At 39.5% G+C, this 18,100-nt stretch overlaps 1 protein-coding gene across 5 annotated transcripts in view; it reads right to left on the bottom strand.

The window, feature by feature from the left end:
* The window catches only part of LOC121314131 (rho GTPase-activating protein 21-like), an 80,990-nt gene that overhangs the window by 13,077 nt on the left and 49,813 nt on the right, over positions 1 to 18,100 (bottom strand). For 3 of the 5 annotated variants that reach the window (XM_041247074.1, XM_041247075.1, XM_041247072.1), the window contains 5 exons: positions 17,338 to 17,416; positions 14,025 to 14,079; positions 9,084 to 9,107; positions 5,778 to 7,776; positions 11 to 157 (listed from right to left, as the gene is read on the bottom strand). In XM_041247074.1, the coding sequence (XP_041103008.1) occupies positions 11 to 157; positions 5,778 to 7,776; positions 9,084 to 9,107; positions 14,025 to 14,079; positions 17,338 to 17,416 (2,304 nt within the window). Of the gene's footprint in view, positions 1 to 10; positions 158 to 5,777; positions 7,777 to 8,513; positions 8,693 to 9,083; positions 9,108 to 14,024; positions 14,080 to 17,337; positions 17,417 to 18,100 lie in introns of those variants that run through there. The other 2 variants (XM_041247073.1, XM_041247076.1) reach the window with 2 other exon arrangements.

Here is an 18,100-nt window from a genome sequence, read left to right as displayed (position 1 = left end):
CGGCCCTTACCTTGGTCATGTGATAACTGGCGTCGAATGAGAGGAGATGGGGTGGTTGGGCTGGGGGGAATTGTTGCTATGGCTGGTGCAGCAGAAATCACAGCAGAAGCTGGAATGTGTGTGACGTCATGGTCAGCACTAGGGCTAGAAGGCTCATCTGGAACAATGCAATGGACAGGAGTTACTATGGGCAGTACATATACCACATTCAAAGTTATAGATTATGATCAGCTTTGTCAAGTAGACAAACTTTGGCAGTGTCTTCTCATAGTTTTACATCAGAATTCTTTTGTTTGCATGATTCTTAAAAGGTCAGTTTACCAAAGCCAGCAGCCAACCTTTCATCTCAATTCAGCAAATGTTTGTCAAGCAGTTTTCCACACCTCTGTTTACTTTTACTGAATCCTGTTCAATGTAAACAAACTGCAATAGTTTGGACTCAGATCTTAAGCACTAACTTAACTTGTGTTTTTTCTTTTTTTCTGGTTACTCAGGAGTATACATTTCACATTTATACCATTTTTTAAATAAACACGGCTAGACAGCAAATTAAATACAAAAGCAATATTTGCAATTAAGGCTTGCAAAGAACACCACTACAGCAATTACCCCCAAAGAAATACTACTGTACAAACATTCTCAATCAACAATTACAGTACCACAACTGACAACAACAAACTAGTATTCAGCCTGCCCTCAACTGTCAAGAGAAACAGCACAATGGAAATACTGACAATTTTCAGTGTGGGGAGGATTTAAACCACAGGCAGAACATCTTCAACCAACAATACAAACCTAAGAAATTTCAATATACTACCAACACATCTATTTTTATTAATTTGATAAGACTTTTCATGAAGTGTGTTACAATAGTAAGAACATCATCAGCCACTGGTGCAAACAGAAAACAAAAGCAAACATGAAATAGATCACCATGACCTCCTGTCCGTCCACAGTTTAATGTCAAAAGACTGCATAAAAGTATGTTCAGACTGAGAGGCCTCCATAGCCTCTATCCAGAAATAGCTGTACTGTGTGTAATCCAATATCTTCTGTCACCCTGTCCTATTTTTTTTTTTTTTCATAGCCTAGATAAATAAAACTTCTATTTTCAAACATTTTGCCTCATAAACGCCCTGCATGCAAAACTCCTTTTGAACTTGCATAATGTTGCTGCAGGGTTTTGGTTCTAAAATTAAAGTGCTGTCCTACTTTTCCCTCACTCCTGTGCCCTGAAAGCCCAGGAACTCGACGCATTGCAATCCGCAGCAGCAGCGGTGACCCACCAAAAGGTTCTTCGACTAACTGCTCGTACAAGCGGCCGCAGCCCACACATGTCAGGCACCTCGTATTCAGTAAATTCCCTTGTCGTCCAGCATCCTGCTCTTCCCCTGGTCTGTAACCCAAACGTTTCCACTGGCAGCACAAATTACTAGCAACCGGGGACCCACTGGGAATAGTGTTCCAGCTGGGGTCCATCCTTGGCTGAGCAATCGAACCGTGCAATTATTGTTTTTTTTGTCTACTCACATTGAACAGAGGCAGGCCTATGCTTTGCTCTACATAAATTATTCTGACTCATCCTGCCCGCTACTGGACATGAAGCTTATTGCTTATACAGAGCTTTTTCAAAAAGCTTATTGAGCTCTGCCAGCATTTTAAATAGTGGTTTGTTCTCATGTGCATGTGGACCAACAAATACCTTGGTTCTTGATTACAAGCAATTCCCATCACACTTGCTTTAACAAGCATTATTCTGTGTGTCTTGACATGACAGCTCAAGGCATGTAGTGCAACTTGTTTTCTAACTTTTTCCACCACTTGTGCATCTCAACTTTCAGATCATTACCTGTGAGACTCTGCCTTTTCAAAAGCAGATCTAGAATGTTAAAGGATGTGCTGGTTTCTAGTTAGTCTATTCAAATAATGTATTTCCAAATAAAAATGCAATATTTTGCTTACCATTTTATGTTGACATTTATCATACTGTAGTTTTCAAAGATTTAATTTCAATAAGTTATTTGCAACCCAAAAAAAAAAGGTACTTGGCGAGGGTTATCAGCTCGCCTTAGAAACTGATTGACTGTGGGACAGGATAGTTGGATCATCTTCTTTTTACAATTTTGTATGTGACTTTAAAAACAACTGCCTAAAAAAATAAAAGTAATGAAATCCTGTACGTAAAAAGGATATGATTAAAAGCTGTGATCAAGGTCCTTCTGTTCAGGTGAACAGAGCGCAACCAGACCCAGTGATTCACCATACATCACTGCACTGCTAACACACAAGGTAGGCACAGCTCGAGTCCCTACATGTTCCCAAACACAGGGAGGTTCAGATTAGCAGCATTTCCCACAGATACACTCCACTGTTACAACAGGGAAGAGCATTGAGAAAGATTTCCATAGATCCAAATGATCACAGCCCAGGAAACTGGCTAATGCAGGACCCAACTGGAAACAACGTGAAAGCCATTCTTTAATGATGTATTGCAGTTCTAATGTAGACAGATTTCCTCGGTATTCTTTGAGATGCGACACCCCCTTGCACGGGCAACACTATAAATGATGTACAGTTATGGTCAAAGGTTTTGCATCACCGTATAGAATTAATTTTTGCTTCACAAAGTTGAATGAAACCTGCTGAGTATTGTTAGTTAACACATTGAATTGCACACCGCTTTGTAGTTTTCCCATATAGTACTTAAACAACTGTCAAAAAAGAAAAATGTGACATTTCAAAATTTAGCATGAAATACTGTACTACTACTATGGCTTCCAGTCAACTTTTGCGATGTCATTTTGTAGTTTCTTTGATTACGTTATGTTAAATAAAACCACATTATGGTCCTACAGTTTTTTTAGGTGATGCAAAACATTTGGCAGTAGCTGTATACTGAATGTGGAAGCTCTCTTGTGCATTGCTAAAAATGCCTAACAAATCAAAGCGTCAAAGAAATGGTTTCATTGTGCTGAAAGCCACTGATCTACACATGCAAGCAGTTCTAAAGTTATGTTTTAATTGGTTGTGTCCAGACAGAGGGCTACAGTAACGCAAATCCAGAATGAAAAGTATTTCACTTTATTTACTGATATACGTAAATAGGAAGTGATGTAAAGGTGACTCAATGGGTGGATGACATGAGCCTGTCTGGTGTCCTGAAGTAATTCAAGGACTCCCTTTGCAGGTTTGTCTGAGTTTACACACCTTGCACTCCCTTATATGCTTAGCTTGGGCTTGATTTCAAATATTGTTAGGAAAAATGAAATATCAAGCCGATAACAAGCTCTACCGTGCCTGGACCTGCCAACTTTTATTCAAACAAACACTGGTTAAGAAAGGCAAGACACAGGCCTCTTTAAACACACACAAATCAAAGCATTACTCTGACCAACAGTGTTTTGTATTAACATTTCTTCTGAAATTTGTCTCTTTCGATTTTATTAAATGTGTTTCGTTGTCAATGGTTTGTTACGTTTATCTACTTGACACAAACCCAATTAATATGATGGACTGAGTTGAGTATCAGAGTGGGCAGTAGGGTCCAGAAGTCAAACCCCTATATTCACTTGCCAATAAAAAATTAAACATGTGTTACTAAGATAAGGGAACAGTTAAATATATATATATATGCAGACTTTATCTACCAATAGTGAAAATGGGAATATCGTCCTCCTAATCTGTTTTGACAGAAATAATTGTCTGAAAGTACAGTAGATTATTTATCTTGAGAACGTTATATCAAATCATGGTTATCTTTACTGAATATTAAACTGAACTTAGTGTACTAACAATGTGACACATTGATTCATCACAGCAGGACATCTACTTCTTACAAAATAATCCCTTCAAGAATGCCTGACTGCCATATAGACCTACTTTATACCAGAGGCTTCAGCACTATCCTTTACATGTATAATGCATGCATACACGTACAACATGATACTAATTCTTGAAAACAGTTTCTGCATGCTTCTGCTTCCAGTTTATGTTGCGTATAAGTGATATACAGTGTTGTCACAAGATCTTCCTTACCGCCTCAAGGACAGACCTATTGTAAACCCAAAGGTCCTCACTGGAGAGAAGGGCCTTTAAACATGAGCTGAAATCACTCATCTCTGTTCCTTATTCAGATCTCCAGAAGAGTGAATCTACTCCAGTACTAGTACAGAGCCACACAGAGGTGGCATTCCTCCAATTAATTTAGTTATTGTGAAGGTTAGAAAAGGTCACATATTTTTAGAACATAACTAAAAGCAGCAAATACATCAGGAGAACAAATATAAATGTAAAGGGTGCATTATCCACATGGTGACAGACTAAAATGATAAATCCACTGCTGTGTAATCCCATGTGATTTGAGCTTCTGCCTTCACCCTCTGATACTACAGTAAAATGCTTCTATCAGAAAGAAAAACAAAATCCTTACCCAAAAGACAAAAACTAAGAGGATCTAGAAATAGGAGTGTTTGTGAATGAAAACATAGCATCCTCTGCAGCATTCAAAGATAGTGTGATCTGCTTTAAAAATGTAGATTTACTAAGGCAGATACACACTTCATACGGTGCGATACTTTCAAAAAGGAATAGTCTAGAGATTTATAGTAAAGTCTCAGTCCAACATCACATTGCTGCTCAGTGATAAACTGCATTGTACTGTACATGTGTCGGTATAGCACAAGACAGACTGGATGTTCCAGTACTATTTGTAGAGTAACATGCATGATGCAGTGCAGTACCAAAAATCACAATAATCTATTTATTCCACTTCTAGGACCATTTCCATAATAAACTAATCATAAAAAAGTCTCCTAACAGTGTAGACACAACTGGTTCAGTTTTGCCGATTCAACTTTGTACTTCGTTTCAACAAACCACATGTCAGTATGAATGTATTTTGTGTACGTTTGGTATATAGATTATTCAACAAATATGATCAATCATGTAGCACTACTGAAGGAGTGGACCTTGATGGTATCTGTGGGTCTGCAAGCAGAACACTGTTAGACAGCAGGCCCCTGGCCAGCTCACTGCCACAGGACCTATAGTCTTGGAGATGCGTCTCTTCAGGGATGCAAGGTCACTTCCACACATACAAGGCTGAATGTCAAAACAACAGAACAATGATCTGCTTGAAATGGAAACCAGGCTCAAATGCACATGTACTGGGACGCTAGCTTTCAAGGAAAACTGATCCCACACTGCTTATAGCAGTTCTGCACCATTTACCTGAGCTTATACAGTCAAACCTGGATTAAAAAACAACCAGTAACCATTATGATCTCAATGTATATATATTTTCCCAGGCAAAAATCTGGATATTGTAATAAGACTACCTGTCTACAGAGACATGTTTTAGACAATGCCTCAAGCAGTAATTCCTGTATAAGCAGGTTTGACTAATTAATCATCTCTTACCCCTTAACACATTGTCCAATATATTTGACATGAGAAAATTGGCATTAAATAGGTGTGGGCTAATGCAAACGTCTGATCTGATTTCTGATCTGAATTCATGAATTGTCACTTACTCAAATCAACATAGAATGTGAAATACCCCCTTTTTAGCTATAAACTCAAAATCACAGCTATCAATGACCTAAAAATGACAACCGTTTCTCAACCCCAGGAAATATGCCCAACATTGCTCGTAGGATCCACACACATCTTTTCTAATCCTTATTTCCGAGGTCTTTTCAGGCCCCACCCCCTTCCTCTTGCTGTACTCCAGATCATCATCTCCATGGTAACACATTAATACAGAGGAGCGCACATACCTATGAAAGGAATGGAAGCAAGGGAGTCGTCGTGAGAGCCGGAGCTGGAAGCCTTCCTCTGCTCTCCGAGGCGCTTCATGTTCACCTCTCGGCGGGCATCATTGGGCAGCCAGCAAGTGGAGTCCGAGAGGGGCTCGGGTTCGGGCTCGTTCACGGCCATGATGTAAGACTGGTGCCTTAGGGGCTGCGGTGTGGGCCTCCCCAAGGGGGGCTTCTCCCGCAGGACCACCGTTGTGGTTTCCTGAACCTCAGTATTGAGTGTGTGCTCTTTCCTGTGCTCTTTCCCTGAGGAATCTCTGCTCTTGGTTCTAACAGACACAGTACCATTGCTGGAAGAGGCAGCGGGACTCTGTTTCTGCCGCTGTTGTGTGGACCTAAAGGCAAGGGGCTGTGCCAGGATCTTACCGGAGACCCCCGGCTCCATGCCATGTTCTGGCAGGTTTTCGGCTCGGGCCAGTGGCTGCAAGGGCTGGACTGTGTGGGGCAGGTGGTTTGCGACAACTGTTCTTTGGTCTTTCAGTGCATCCAAGCTGCTGGAGATCTGGCCTTTGGGACAGGCTGAAGGCTCCAGCCCAGAGCTTTTGACCACCAAGCAGGGGGGCCTTTCCATTGACACTGAGGCTGTGTGCTGCTGGAAGTCTCTAGTGGGGTGGAAGTGTTCCGTATCTTTTTGGACGCGAGGGGAGACAGAGACGCTCTTCCTGCCGCCCAGGTTATAGCCACTGTTAGGTGGAATGGCAAAGCTAGAAGTCCTGTGGGCCGGATGGACAGCACGTTGCCCGGCCTGTTGCCTACTGGGCATCCAGGTCCCATCGTAGTAAGCAGGATGATGGCTCTCCTCAAGTTCAGTCCTGCCATAACCTTGCCTCTCTACAGGCCGTCCTGAAGTGAAACAGTCTCCTGGAGGCATCTCAGCCTGCCTTCTGAGGTAATCGCAGGAGTGAGCCTGAGGGTTCTTTGCCCTTACAGGCGTGGAGGTCAGGGCATCCTGGGAAGCACTCCTGGGCCAGTCCTTCATGAGTTCCTCCTGGTCAGACCCTCCACCTCCCAGTCTTTCTTGGGAGATGCTACGGTGGCGAATGGGCATCGCTGATGACGTCTGGTAAGCCCGGTCATGGGAGGTGCTCCTTCGACGTACCTGCGCACCCCCCACTCCCCGGGGACCACCGGGACCTGTCGCTGCCTGATTGTAATCTGTAGAATTCTGGGCAGCAGCCCGCAAGCTGTCCAGCCTCTCCTGGATAGTCCGGCAGCCGTACATGTGCTGCCTCTTGTTGTCGACATACTCCTTGTAGGTTTTGTAGTTCCGCCAGTCAATGCTCTGGTGGTGGGCTCCCGGAGAAGAAGATGAAGGTGAAGGGGAATAGTGATTGGAGGCTACTGGGAAAGGATCGCCAGCCGCTGATAGTGGGGGTCTGCCAGATACTATGTGTCCATCGGGGCAGTTAGCATAATTAATAGGTCGACCCCCTGAAGAGAAGATGGTTGTTTCAGTCGGTCGAGCAGGGGTGTACTGGTGCTGCCCGACAGCAGAGGACACTACTGCAGGTCTTGTCCTTATCTTAACAGCTCCAGCCTGGTCCACCGCTGCACTGTACCGGACCTCCTCGGTTCTGTGTGAGGGGCCTGATCGGCTAATCCGGGCTGTCCGGTCGATTACTTTCTCAGAGGGAACGACAACAGTTCTGACCGTTTCGTTGCACACGCACACCACTGTCTGGGTCTTGTTGACCTGTGGGAGCAAGGGGGGAACAGGGATCTCCAGATGGTACCCGAGTTCAGGCTTCACCCCCAGCCAAGCTCCTCTACCCTCCCCGGTGCTGCTGCTTTGTGGAGCCCCTCGCGCTGTTTGACTGGAGGGGGGCACGTCGGAGGCCTGAGCCATTGCTGGGGATTTAGCGTCTACTCTGGGGTAGCATATAGGAGGTGGCTCTGGGATGTGCCGGGCATTACCACTGTAAGCTTCATTGCCTTTTAGGTATGCATCTTTGGAATATGCCTGAGAGAAAAAAAAAAGAATAAAAGATCAGTAAGCAAGTTGTGTACTACCTACACACTACTCATACTTAAACATAATCATTCATGTACTTGCACATATATGAACACATAACTTTACACAAAACAGTGAAATCAAATGCAAAATGGCAAGATGTTTCCATAAATGTCAGGATAGTGATGCCTGATGTCTCTGGAATCTCCTGGAAATGAGCTGCTATAACTGAAGAGTTAACAAGTGAAGTATAATAAATAAATAAATGAATGAACTACTCGCAAACCTTGTTAGTTTAAATCTGTAACGCTTCAGGAGCTTCAAATTATTCCACTCCATGCAGTAAGGAAGATGAAACGTTTGCATTACAAATAAAACAAAGCAATGCTTACTTCAAATCGTTCATGGTACGGTGCTAACCAGCAACAGGAAAAAGCAACAGTTCTACCCACTGACTGTCCACAGCACCCATTCAAGAAAGGCAGCTTTCCCACTACCCCACCCTCCATAAAATAGTTAACCGTGAACAGAATGGAAATGAAACACACAGTGAAACACATGATAAATCATTAAAATTAAATAAATAAATAAAAAAAAATAGTACAGAGCTATTTTATTTGCATGGCTATATTGGGCTACAAAATAAAATATGTGCTGTACCATAAGAGATTTACAGTTGAACAGGAAAAAAAAAAAGCCCAAAATACAAATCTTAAAAACAAGTTCTGTAGGAGCAGCTCACCCACCTTTTGCGTTACAGACTTACTCCGAAGACAAATAGTAAAGGCAAAGTGAGGACGTTTCCACACACATCCCTTGGTAGTGAAAGACACCTCCATAATCATCTTAGATCAATTCACTATTTTCAAACATAACATTACTCCAAGAAAACAACAAATTTGTACTGACAACCCCTAATGCAAAAATGAAGTGGATTGCAGTAACAGTGGGGAATATATGTACAGTACCGGTGGTGTAAAATTGCAGCATTTCCTGTTCAAATCCTAACACGCCTGGCAATCATTTTCAAAGGCAATTCCCTCCCTTCATTTACATACGTAAGAGCATAAACCTAGCCTACATGGAGGCCAAAGTACTTTGGAAAAGAAGAAAAAAAATGAAAAAGGGGCGAGGCACTTTGAAGACAGCTGCAGTAGCTGTTTGGTGCGCTGTCAGTCCAACAGCAAATCAAACAGGTACCATATTAAATGCACTGCAGGAACCAGAATGAGTGGCAGTGATGCTTTAAAATAAACAAACACCACACACAAATGAGATGGGGAATTAATGTGGAAACGACTAGTTGTGTTTCTTACCAGAGCTGCGATATCCTTTGAAAACTGCAGCCAGTAGGGCAGAGGGAAGCATAGTAGATGGAGAGAGAGAGACAGAGAAAAAAAACAGCAAGCTGCTTACTGATGAGGAGACAGAATTATTCTGTCACATTAATGCTGAATACAACAAGCTAAAATATCTACTCTGAATTTGCTGGAAGATACCATCAGAGGTAACAGGGTGTAGAAGAACAGCATTGAGAATATTCTCAGGACACCACCCCAACCGGTTCTTTTAGTATCTTCCCTAGCACTTTTGTTGTAGCCTGCCTCAGTATGCTACTGTAGCTTGCAGCTGTAGAATGTAGCTTGTGTCAATTCCTTAGCTCCCCTTCCTCCTCCTCCTCCTTCCACAGCATGTTTACTCACCCTCACTAACACTCCCTCTCAGGTTCTCTCTCCTGCCTAGTGCTGCTGCCACTCAGATGACGAAAGCAGCTCCCTCATCATGCATTCATTTCAGATGGTACAGCCCTCCATTCCCCTACAATATCAACCTGAGCAGAACCAGAAGCCATCAGCTGACTGCAGCTCCGCTTTTTTTTTTTTTCCTTAGCTCAAAAGGACGATGTTTCTGGATGATGTGTCATTGTGTGAATTTTCAGTTCAGACCCATTTTGTACTCCACTAGCTAATGTTCTGCAGCCTGCTGTGTCCTGCATTCTGACATTCCCGTTTCCTAGCTCAAGCCAGATCAGATGCTCATTAGGGTGACAGCACAGACATCCCACTCTCCTTTTCTATGGCTTGGTAATTATGATGAAAACTAGCTGCCATCTTATGTAGCAACAAGTGAGCTGCACACCATCAGGGGAAGGGGGCGGCCTATTTCTTTCTAACACATCAAAAATGGTTCCAGTTTCCAGTGCATACAAAACGCATTTCAATTCTGTTCATTAAAAAAAGGTACAACAAAACTTCTCACGGATGAATGTCAGCTGCAAGCCAGCCTGCTACAGCCATTACTATAATCATTGATTAGAAACACTAAGATTATACAGCAATTCATGAATAAAGATGCTACAAGAACACAAGGCAGAGAAAGCAATTGAAATAATTACAAAAAAATCACCAAGAACGGTCTGTGTGACACAGCAGTACAGCATATCAGCCTTTAGAAACAATTTATTTGCTACACTACACTTACACAACCTAGATAAAAACTATAACTCCTTAACATTACCCGATTATCACACCTGTGTAAAAGTGCTATAAAAATGCATTACACTGCATGAGAACAAATTACTATTGCCCTTGGGGGGGAAAACATTTTTTTTGGCTTTTTCAGTGAAAACCTATATTTAGACTAATGTCATGAGTTTTAGGTTGTATTATTCATATTTTGATAGAGTACAGACTGATCTCACTAAACTGCTTGGAAGAAAAAAAGCTATATTATAAAAGGGCACCAACCTGATGAGAGAGAGAGAGAGAGAAGATTATCCCATCGTCCTCACCACCACACTACAGTAAAATATAGCCCAGCTCTGTTGCTCATCACATATGGCTACTGACCACTTATTGTATTCAGTAATACTAATCCAGAACCTTGAAAATAGGAATCTTGAAACTTACACTATATACTGCAAGCACCTGAAACAAATGTTATTCAGTAATGTTGGAATACTAGATTGAATACTAAAATCAGCATTAATTGAGACATACATTATTTTAACCATTAGTACAAAATAAAAATGAACATTAATGTTTTTAGTATACTTGTGTTATTGTAACCCCATGTTGCAGACTTAGAAATCAGATTCAACCTTCTCAATTCTATCTTGCATAACTGAAGATACTGCAATCTTTTAACCTCAGTGTTAAATCATACAGGCATGCTTGAAATCAACATGTGTTGTATGTTACTTAGGGCAAAAATACCTGAACTGACAGTGTCAATATGGGCATCAACTCTAAACAGTCCTTACAAATCCAAATTAATCACTCATGTGAGCAGGGTTTTATTTGGAGAAGATGGAAGACAGTTTTCACATGTGTACAAGAGAGACCTCTCTGTCAGCACATGCAGAGCACTATGTGAAGTACGGCTCTTAAAACAGTCAGTTAAGAGCGACTGAAGATTCTCTGTCTGCATTATCTGTAACTTTAGTCCAGTTGGCAAAGCACTTAAATGGTTGTAATCCTTTAGAAGCAGTCAACGTGTTTGGCAGGAAGATGGACAGATTCAAAACAGACCAGCTACCATGCATTTTTCCAGAGATAAAAATATACTGTACAGCAATGGCCTAAAGTTTATCATCACCATATATAATTAATTATGCTTCGTAAAGTAAAATTAAACTGGCCGAACAATGTTAGGTTAAAATTGTGAATTACATGCCGCTTTGTAGTTTCCCCATATTCTTAATGAAGAAAACAGGCAAACTGAAAAATGTGAAATAGATAAAATCCTGTACTGCTATTATAGCTTCTGATAGACACTGGTAACAACATTTTGTAGTTTCTTTGATTATATGATGTTAAATAAAATATCTATACTATATATTTATTTTGTTATATAAATGTCTCAATCCTAAATTTTCTAGATGCTGGGCTGTTGGCCATAGCTGTACATAGTAAGAGTTTCTGTGGTTTGCTCCTCAGCTCACAAACAGCCATGTGCACATGCACACAGATGTATAGGCACACGTCCTGAATATGGGTCAATTAAATATTAATTATCCTGAAAGGGTAATACATAATACAAGGTTATTTTTACACTGTACTGTGCTGACACACTGTTGAACACTGATGCGACTAGCAGGCACAAAAATGCTTATCACAGCCAGGGATTTTGTATATTTCCAGTATAAAGCATCTATTCTTCTATTTATATCTGGCAGAGTTTATTTTCTGCAAACATCCCTGTTCCAAAACTCTTATCTAGTGCAAAGTACAGCATATTCTGTAATTGGGGCATCTTGCAGTTACAAGACTTAAATCACTAGAGTGAAAGAACTGCATAACCCTCTCTTCTGAAAGAAGGAGGGTATGGTTTAAAGTAGTGCCTCAACAAGCACGTCAATATGCAATGGTACAGTTCATGTATGTAGACTGGACAAGATCCATAAATTGGAATTCACATTATACTGAGATGTCTCGTCCAGTTAGGTAAGCAGCAGAGTAGATGTCAAAATCAAAACCAACAACACAAAATGACAAAGGAGTTTAAGACTTGAATGTTCACTGCCATGTAGGGAGGCAGCTGGTGTCCTTGTGCAGTTGCTCCAACCCCTTAATTAACATAAATGTCTCCTCCAAGTGGGCGGTAGTTCTCAAAAGAGAGCCTGGACAAATTAGCAATTTTCAAACACCCAGCAAGTACATAGTAAACACATATTATTAAAATACATTTTTCATAATACATGTACAACTTCAAAGCCTTGTTGATATTTAATTTAAAAGCTGCACAGATATATGTATTATATGATACACGTAACTACTGTAAGCACCTCTCAATATACACTGAAATTCAGTTCAACTTGAACAGCACTAAGGAACCGAGTAATAAATAAGAGATCGTCAAAAGGAAGTTTGGGCTTCCTATGAAACAGACCCAACAGATAGCACCTAATTTAATATAAATAAACAAATCCAGTTTAACTTGCTCCTATTTCTCCTACAAATCAATGAGGAAATTCCATATATTGAATTGAAAACAGGGGTGTAGTGCTGTGTGGTGTGCACAGCGCGCCAGCCCCTCACTTCTTGAGCAGGGAGAAAACCACTTCAGTACTTCACATGTAGAATATTTAACTGCTTTGCTCCTATGAATAATATTTGGAGATAGATATACATGTGTATAACCCATACAAATAAGCAAAGAATGCAACAGCCGTAAGAAACCCTTGAGAGATAAATAGTGAAAGTTTGAATACAGCATGCCTGGTCTAGAATAATGAGTAGGAGAGGTGAAGGGAACCTGTATCAACGCTGTGCTGAGGTGACAGCGTTTTACAATTAGATGCAATAACTGGAACCTTTCTTATTTTTAGACCCATATCAGAAATGAAGTAGATAAAAATAAGCTAAACATTTATTTAAAAAAGATGAAACTCAAATCGCAACAAAACAAATACAGGGAATTGTGGCCTTACACAAATCTTTTTTTTTGCAAACCGATGCACTTCTGTTTCAAAACGTCAGTCTCATTTGCTCTTAAGCGGCTGCGATAGAATAGAGCGAGGAGCAGATTCTGGACCAAACCATTCAATATATGGGGTGGGGGGTGGGGGAGTGTTACGCATATGAATAATAATAATAATAATAATAATTTCATGATTTAATCCTTTTTTATGTTTGTTTAAGTTAATAAATTGTATAAAGGTTGTGTTTAATTTTATGTGAAGTGATGTTATTTCGCTTTGTAGTCCCCCCACTAAAACAGCATGATATTACTGTGCATTTCTTAATATAGCTAAAGCTAGAGATGGAACCCATTATACATTCATGTTGCGACTCTGAGTTAAAGTTAAGTAACTACTGTAGAGTGATAAGCTGTGGTTCTGTTGAGTGTCTGGGGAAACTGGGACGACGTAGATAATAGCGACCCCTCACTTCTAAACCTAGCACTACACCCCTGATTGGAAAAGTATGAGTTTCAAAAAGAGATTTTTTTATACCGACTGGACGTGATCAAATCTCATACATAGCAGATTCCTTCGTTAAGTAGAGAAAGAAATCAGTCTATTAATAAATAAAAATAAAAAAGCTACATGTACAATGGACTATATAATACTTTCAGCTGAGTCAACACCATTGTGTCAATCACTAAACAAACCTGTCTTACTCATTACCTGAACTATGTGGATAACTTCTCTTACTGGATGATCCTTGAAAGACTACCATCCCCACAAACATTAGTTTCAGTTCCTTTGGTAAGCAGGCAATTCATTCATATTATTCTAACAGAGTATCACTTACCAGTTGTAGAATGTCTTCATCTTTTGGCATGACACAGAGCTCAAGAACAGGGTCACTAAAATGAACAGCAGAAATGTCAGTACATTCATTATAAAATTAGCAGACAACCTTACAGCATAAATAAAAATCACAGAAACCAAACTGTTAGCAAGTTTAATAATTATTTTAACGGGGGGTGGGGGGGTGTATATAAAGCACATTCCCCACTTTTTGGTCAGGGGGATAACAATAACATATATAAATCCCCCAGCCCCACCCCAGTTTTCAAGCTTAATTTTACTGTAATTATATATAATATTTCTTCTTTTTGTGTCTCATCTTGTACCAGTAAAAAATTGGTGATCCTCTAATTTTGTAGAATGGAGCAATACGTACTGTTACATCATACTAAAAATCGTAAATAGTTACTCTGGAACTGTACTCAAAAGAAAGCTCCACATGCCGTCAAGCAAACATTCCACACTGCACTGCATGATTTAATCTCACGCTTGAACAGATGAAGCAAGCAGGCTTCATCATGTCTTATCTGATGAAAAAACTAATGAAAACACAAGACGATCTTGTCATTCTTTTCACCACATCCACCGTGACGATTCTGTTCACTGTATTTATTTATTCATGTTTTGTTTTTTTCTTTTCATTTTTTGTTGTTTTAATTTTTCATGCGATGTGAATGCATGTTAGTAAATATGAGGGTCTGTACAGGTCCCTGAAATCTTGAAAAGTGTTTGATTTCATTTCATAAAAAACTGACGCTATTGCATACTGGCAAAAGAAAAGAAAAGAAACTTTGGGGGGGGATGATAGAAATGTTATACTGTAGCAAAACACCCTGCCCAGATGAGGCACACAGGAATATAACCTAGAAAGCGTCCTGAGGGCATCAGATGATTGTTAATGGCTAGGTATTGGGTTTGAGGTTAGGTTTTAGGGCAGGGGTTGCTTACGCTTACAGTTGGGGTTGGGTTAGGGACAGGGTGGCTTAATCTTGTACAGTTGCTGAGCTCTGGAAGTGGAAGATGAGAGTAAATGGCAAATGCCCTCGAATCACCCGATGCCCTCAGGACACTTTCTAGTGGATATTCCTTTACGCTGCTACCCGGACCTCCACAGTTTCTAACAAAAAAAAAATTAACTTTAGTCTTCCTTTACTGTACATCTCCGCTACTGAAAGTGAAGTGCCTTCCCATTTGACACACATGAATAACACGGGCTTGATTTTATAATTAATTCTAAAACTGTTTCAATACTTTTTCTACTTGCTAATCAGCTGTTGATGTCAAAATGAAAAAAGAGCAGTCTAGGCCAGCCAAAGCAATCTAAGACTGAGCAAATCACAGAGTGACGATTCCGACAGTTTTGACAAAACAAAAACATCAGAACTACAAAATGAAGTCGGCACCATGCCCAAACTAAATCAGCAATATCTGGACAAGAGCAAAGAAACTCCCCCGCAAGTATTACATTCTTAATTACCCTGATTGTCGAAGTAAACAACATCTGGATTACAAAGAGAAATATAAAATAGCTGTTTTTGAAAGGTGCTGTCATGATGCAAATAAATTAAATACTGTCTAAGGGTGTGTTCACAAAAAAAATTAGATTTTTAAATAATTTATATAGACCTTTTATGATGTGTAATCTAAAAACAATCGACAGTAAAACAATGTACTTTAAAACACTAGTCATTAAAAAAAACATAAGCACTTTATCTATGTTTAAGCATTTAGTATTTAACACATTGCAAATTTACAACATTATTTATGATAAAGCAGCAAAGAAAATACTTTTGATCATTAAAGCATTAGAACATTTAACTAACATACTAACAAATACCGTATTGTTTTCAATGCATTAGTACATGGATGGAATTTGTTCCATTAAAAATCAGCATATAATGTCCTTTTAAATGTCGGTCCTTGAAAAAGTCCTTGAATTTTTTTTTTTTATATATAAAATCAGGTCTTTATGAACCCTGAAATATTCGTAAGATTTATTTTCTGTTTTTCAAATCAGTAATTACATTTTACATCTGCCAATATATTTAAGATTTATATTCTCTTTTACTTGTATTGTTTGTTGTCTATTACATTGTAAAACTTAGGTGTGGTGACTATCATTAGCTTAAAACATGTATAAAATTAGGTCAGAAATACATACTGACCCCTAGTTTTATTTTTTCGATCATAAATCAGCTCAATGTAAGCTGTATACAAAGCGAAAAGAACATTTATAGTTAAAATTACCCCCCCCCCCCAGGTTTTCAGACAGATCTACATCCCTGAGCAGATTTCTTGTTGGCTCAGCGGTGGTATTTAAATAAACGATTTTGGTAAAACAGCAAGTACTTTCCACTGTTTATTGTTTTGAACCAAGTGACACACTCCAATTACTCTTTATGGAAACTGCAGCTGTTTCAATAACTTAGTGGGTGCAGCAACTGAACAGAAATAAATAAATCAACCCACTACATCACCTACTTTATTAAAACTAGGCAGCACCCCAGAATGAACTTAAAAAAAAAAAAAAAAAAAAAAAAAAAATCACTATATTCCCAATTAAAAAAGCTTGAAAGGGTATCACACCAACAAGACATCGGCTGGTGGCTCTTTCAAGATATTGTCCTTTGATAGGATGTGTCTCTGTACAAACCTAGCAGCATGAATATTGGGTACTAGTTTTTATAAAATCTACTACATGTACTACTATGTACAAGCAAACAATTTATTGGACACAGAATCGGGAGAGCTTAAAGTCAAGAAAGTGTTCAAATGTTGGTTGCCAATTTGACATCATGAGCAGTCTGCAGCAGGAAGAGATATGAATAACAATGCATAATAAAGACTTTCCACATTATACATCAAGATACTATCTTGAAGTACCTAAATAAGGAACAAAAATTAAATGTCATGTGTAAGTAATAACCAAATTAGCAAATACCAGATATGGAGATGCATAACACACCTACGCATCCCGTTTTGAGAACAGGAAAGCTATAAATCACTTTGTAAAGGAACTGTGTTAAAAATAAAAAAAAAGACAGAAGCTCACCAGGAACAAGAAAGCAGATAAAGTTGAAGGAGAAGGCACAACAAGTCTGGACAGTTAGTATACCCAGTTACATAACTGCCAGCACCCACGTCCCTTACACACTATGCAAACAATTTGTGGTTCACGTCATACAGTCTCTAAAAATGCCAGCTAGGATTCATGGTAAGTGCATTGGATTAATCTACTAAAACTCTCATTTTATTTATTGCAGTAACATTAGTGTGTGCCAGAGGAACATGAAGTTAACATAATGCATGTTTACCTGTTTTGAATCAAGGCAATTACTTGGGAATACGTCTTTCCAATAATACTCTCTCCATTCACTTTTACAATCCTGTCTCCTGCAAAGACATTCAAATATATCATGAATGGATTAAACACATAGAAGCAAGGAAACATTAAAATACATTGCCATTAGATCTTGTGCAATTTGATTTTAGCATTCAAAAGTTATGCGGCAGGTAAACGATAACTGTCCGAGTCAAAGTGCTTTGTGATGGTGGTCCACTATGAAAGGTGCTACATAAAAAAGATTGATTGATTAATATCTCCTGATGTGCAAGCTACAACAGGGAGATTCAGACACCCTTAAATGTGTCATTTTTTTTATTTTTATAAAATACAAGCTAAAGTACTTTCTTGGTCCACTAATACTATAGATATTGTATCCCTCCATCACATTTCATGAATCCTGCAGTAAACCTGTCATTGTGACAGTCCTGTGGATAACAGTCATTATACAGTTAAATGTCAGCAACATAATTGCTATAATTTGTTGGGAGCTAACCCACTGATACAGCTGCACTGTAGACGTATGTGTTATAATGAGACTTCATCGTAATGGACAGTCAGGGTGGCACAGAGATAATCGGTTGACTAGAGGCTCATCACATAGGGCTACATTCTCAAAGCTATTTACTCACTCTTCATTACCACTTTTTTTTTCCACAAAGGAGAAACACCCCCAATAAAGTTCCCAAAACAGACAAACAACTAAGACTTAACTTCAGTAGTCAAGTTGTTTT

The sequence above is a fragment of the Polyodon spathula genome, chromosome 4 (assembly GCF_017654505.1).
Source record: "Polyodon spathula isolate WHYD16114869_AA chromosome 4, ASM1765450v1, whole genome shotgun sequence".
Classification (NCBI taxonomy): domain Eukaryota; kingdom Metazoa; phylum Chordata; class Actinopteri; order Acipenseriformes; family Polyodontidae; genus Polyodon; species Polyodon spathula.
This window is presented reverse-complemented; position numbering and strand designations above follow the sequence as displayed.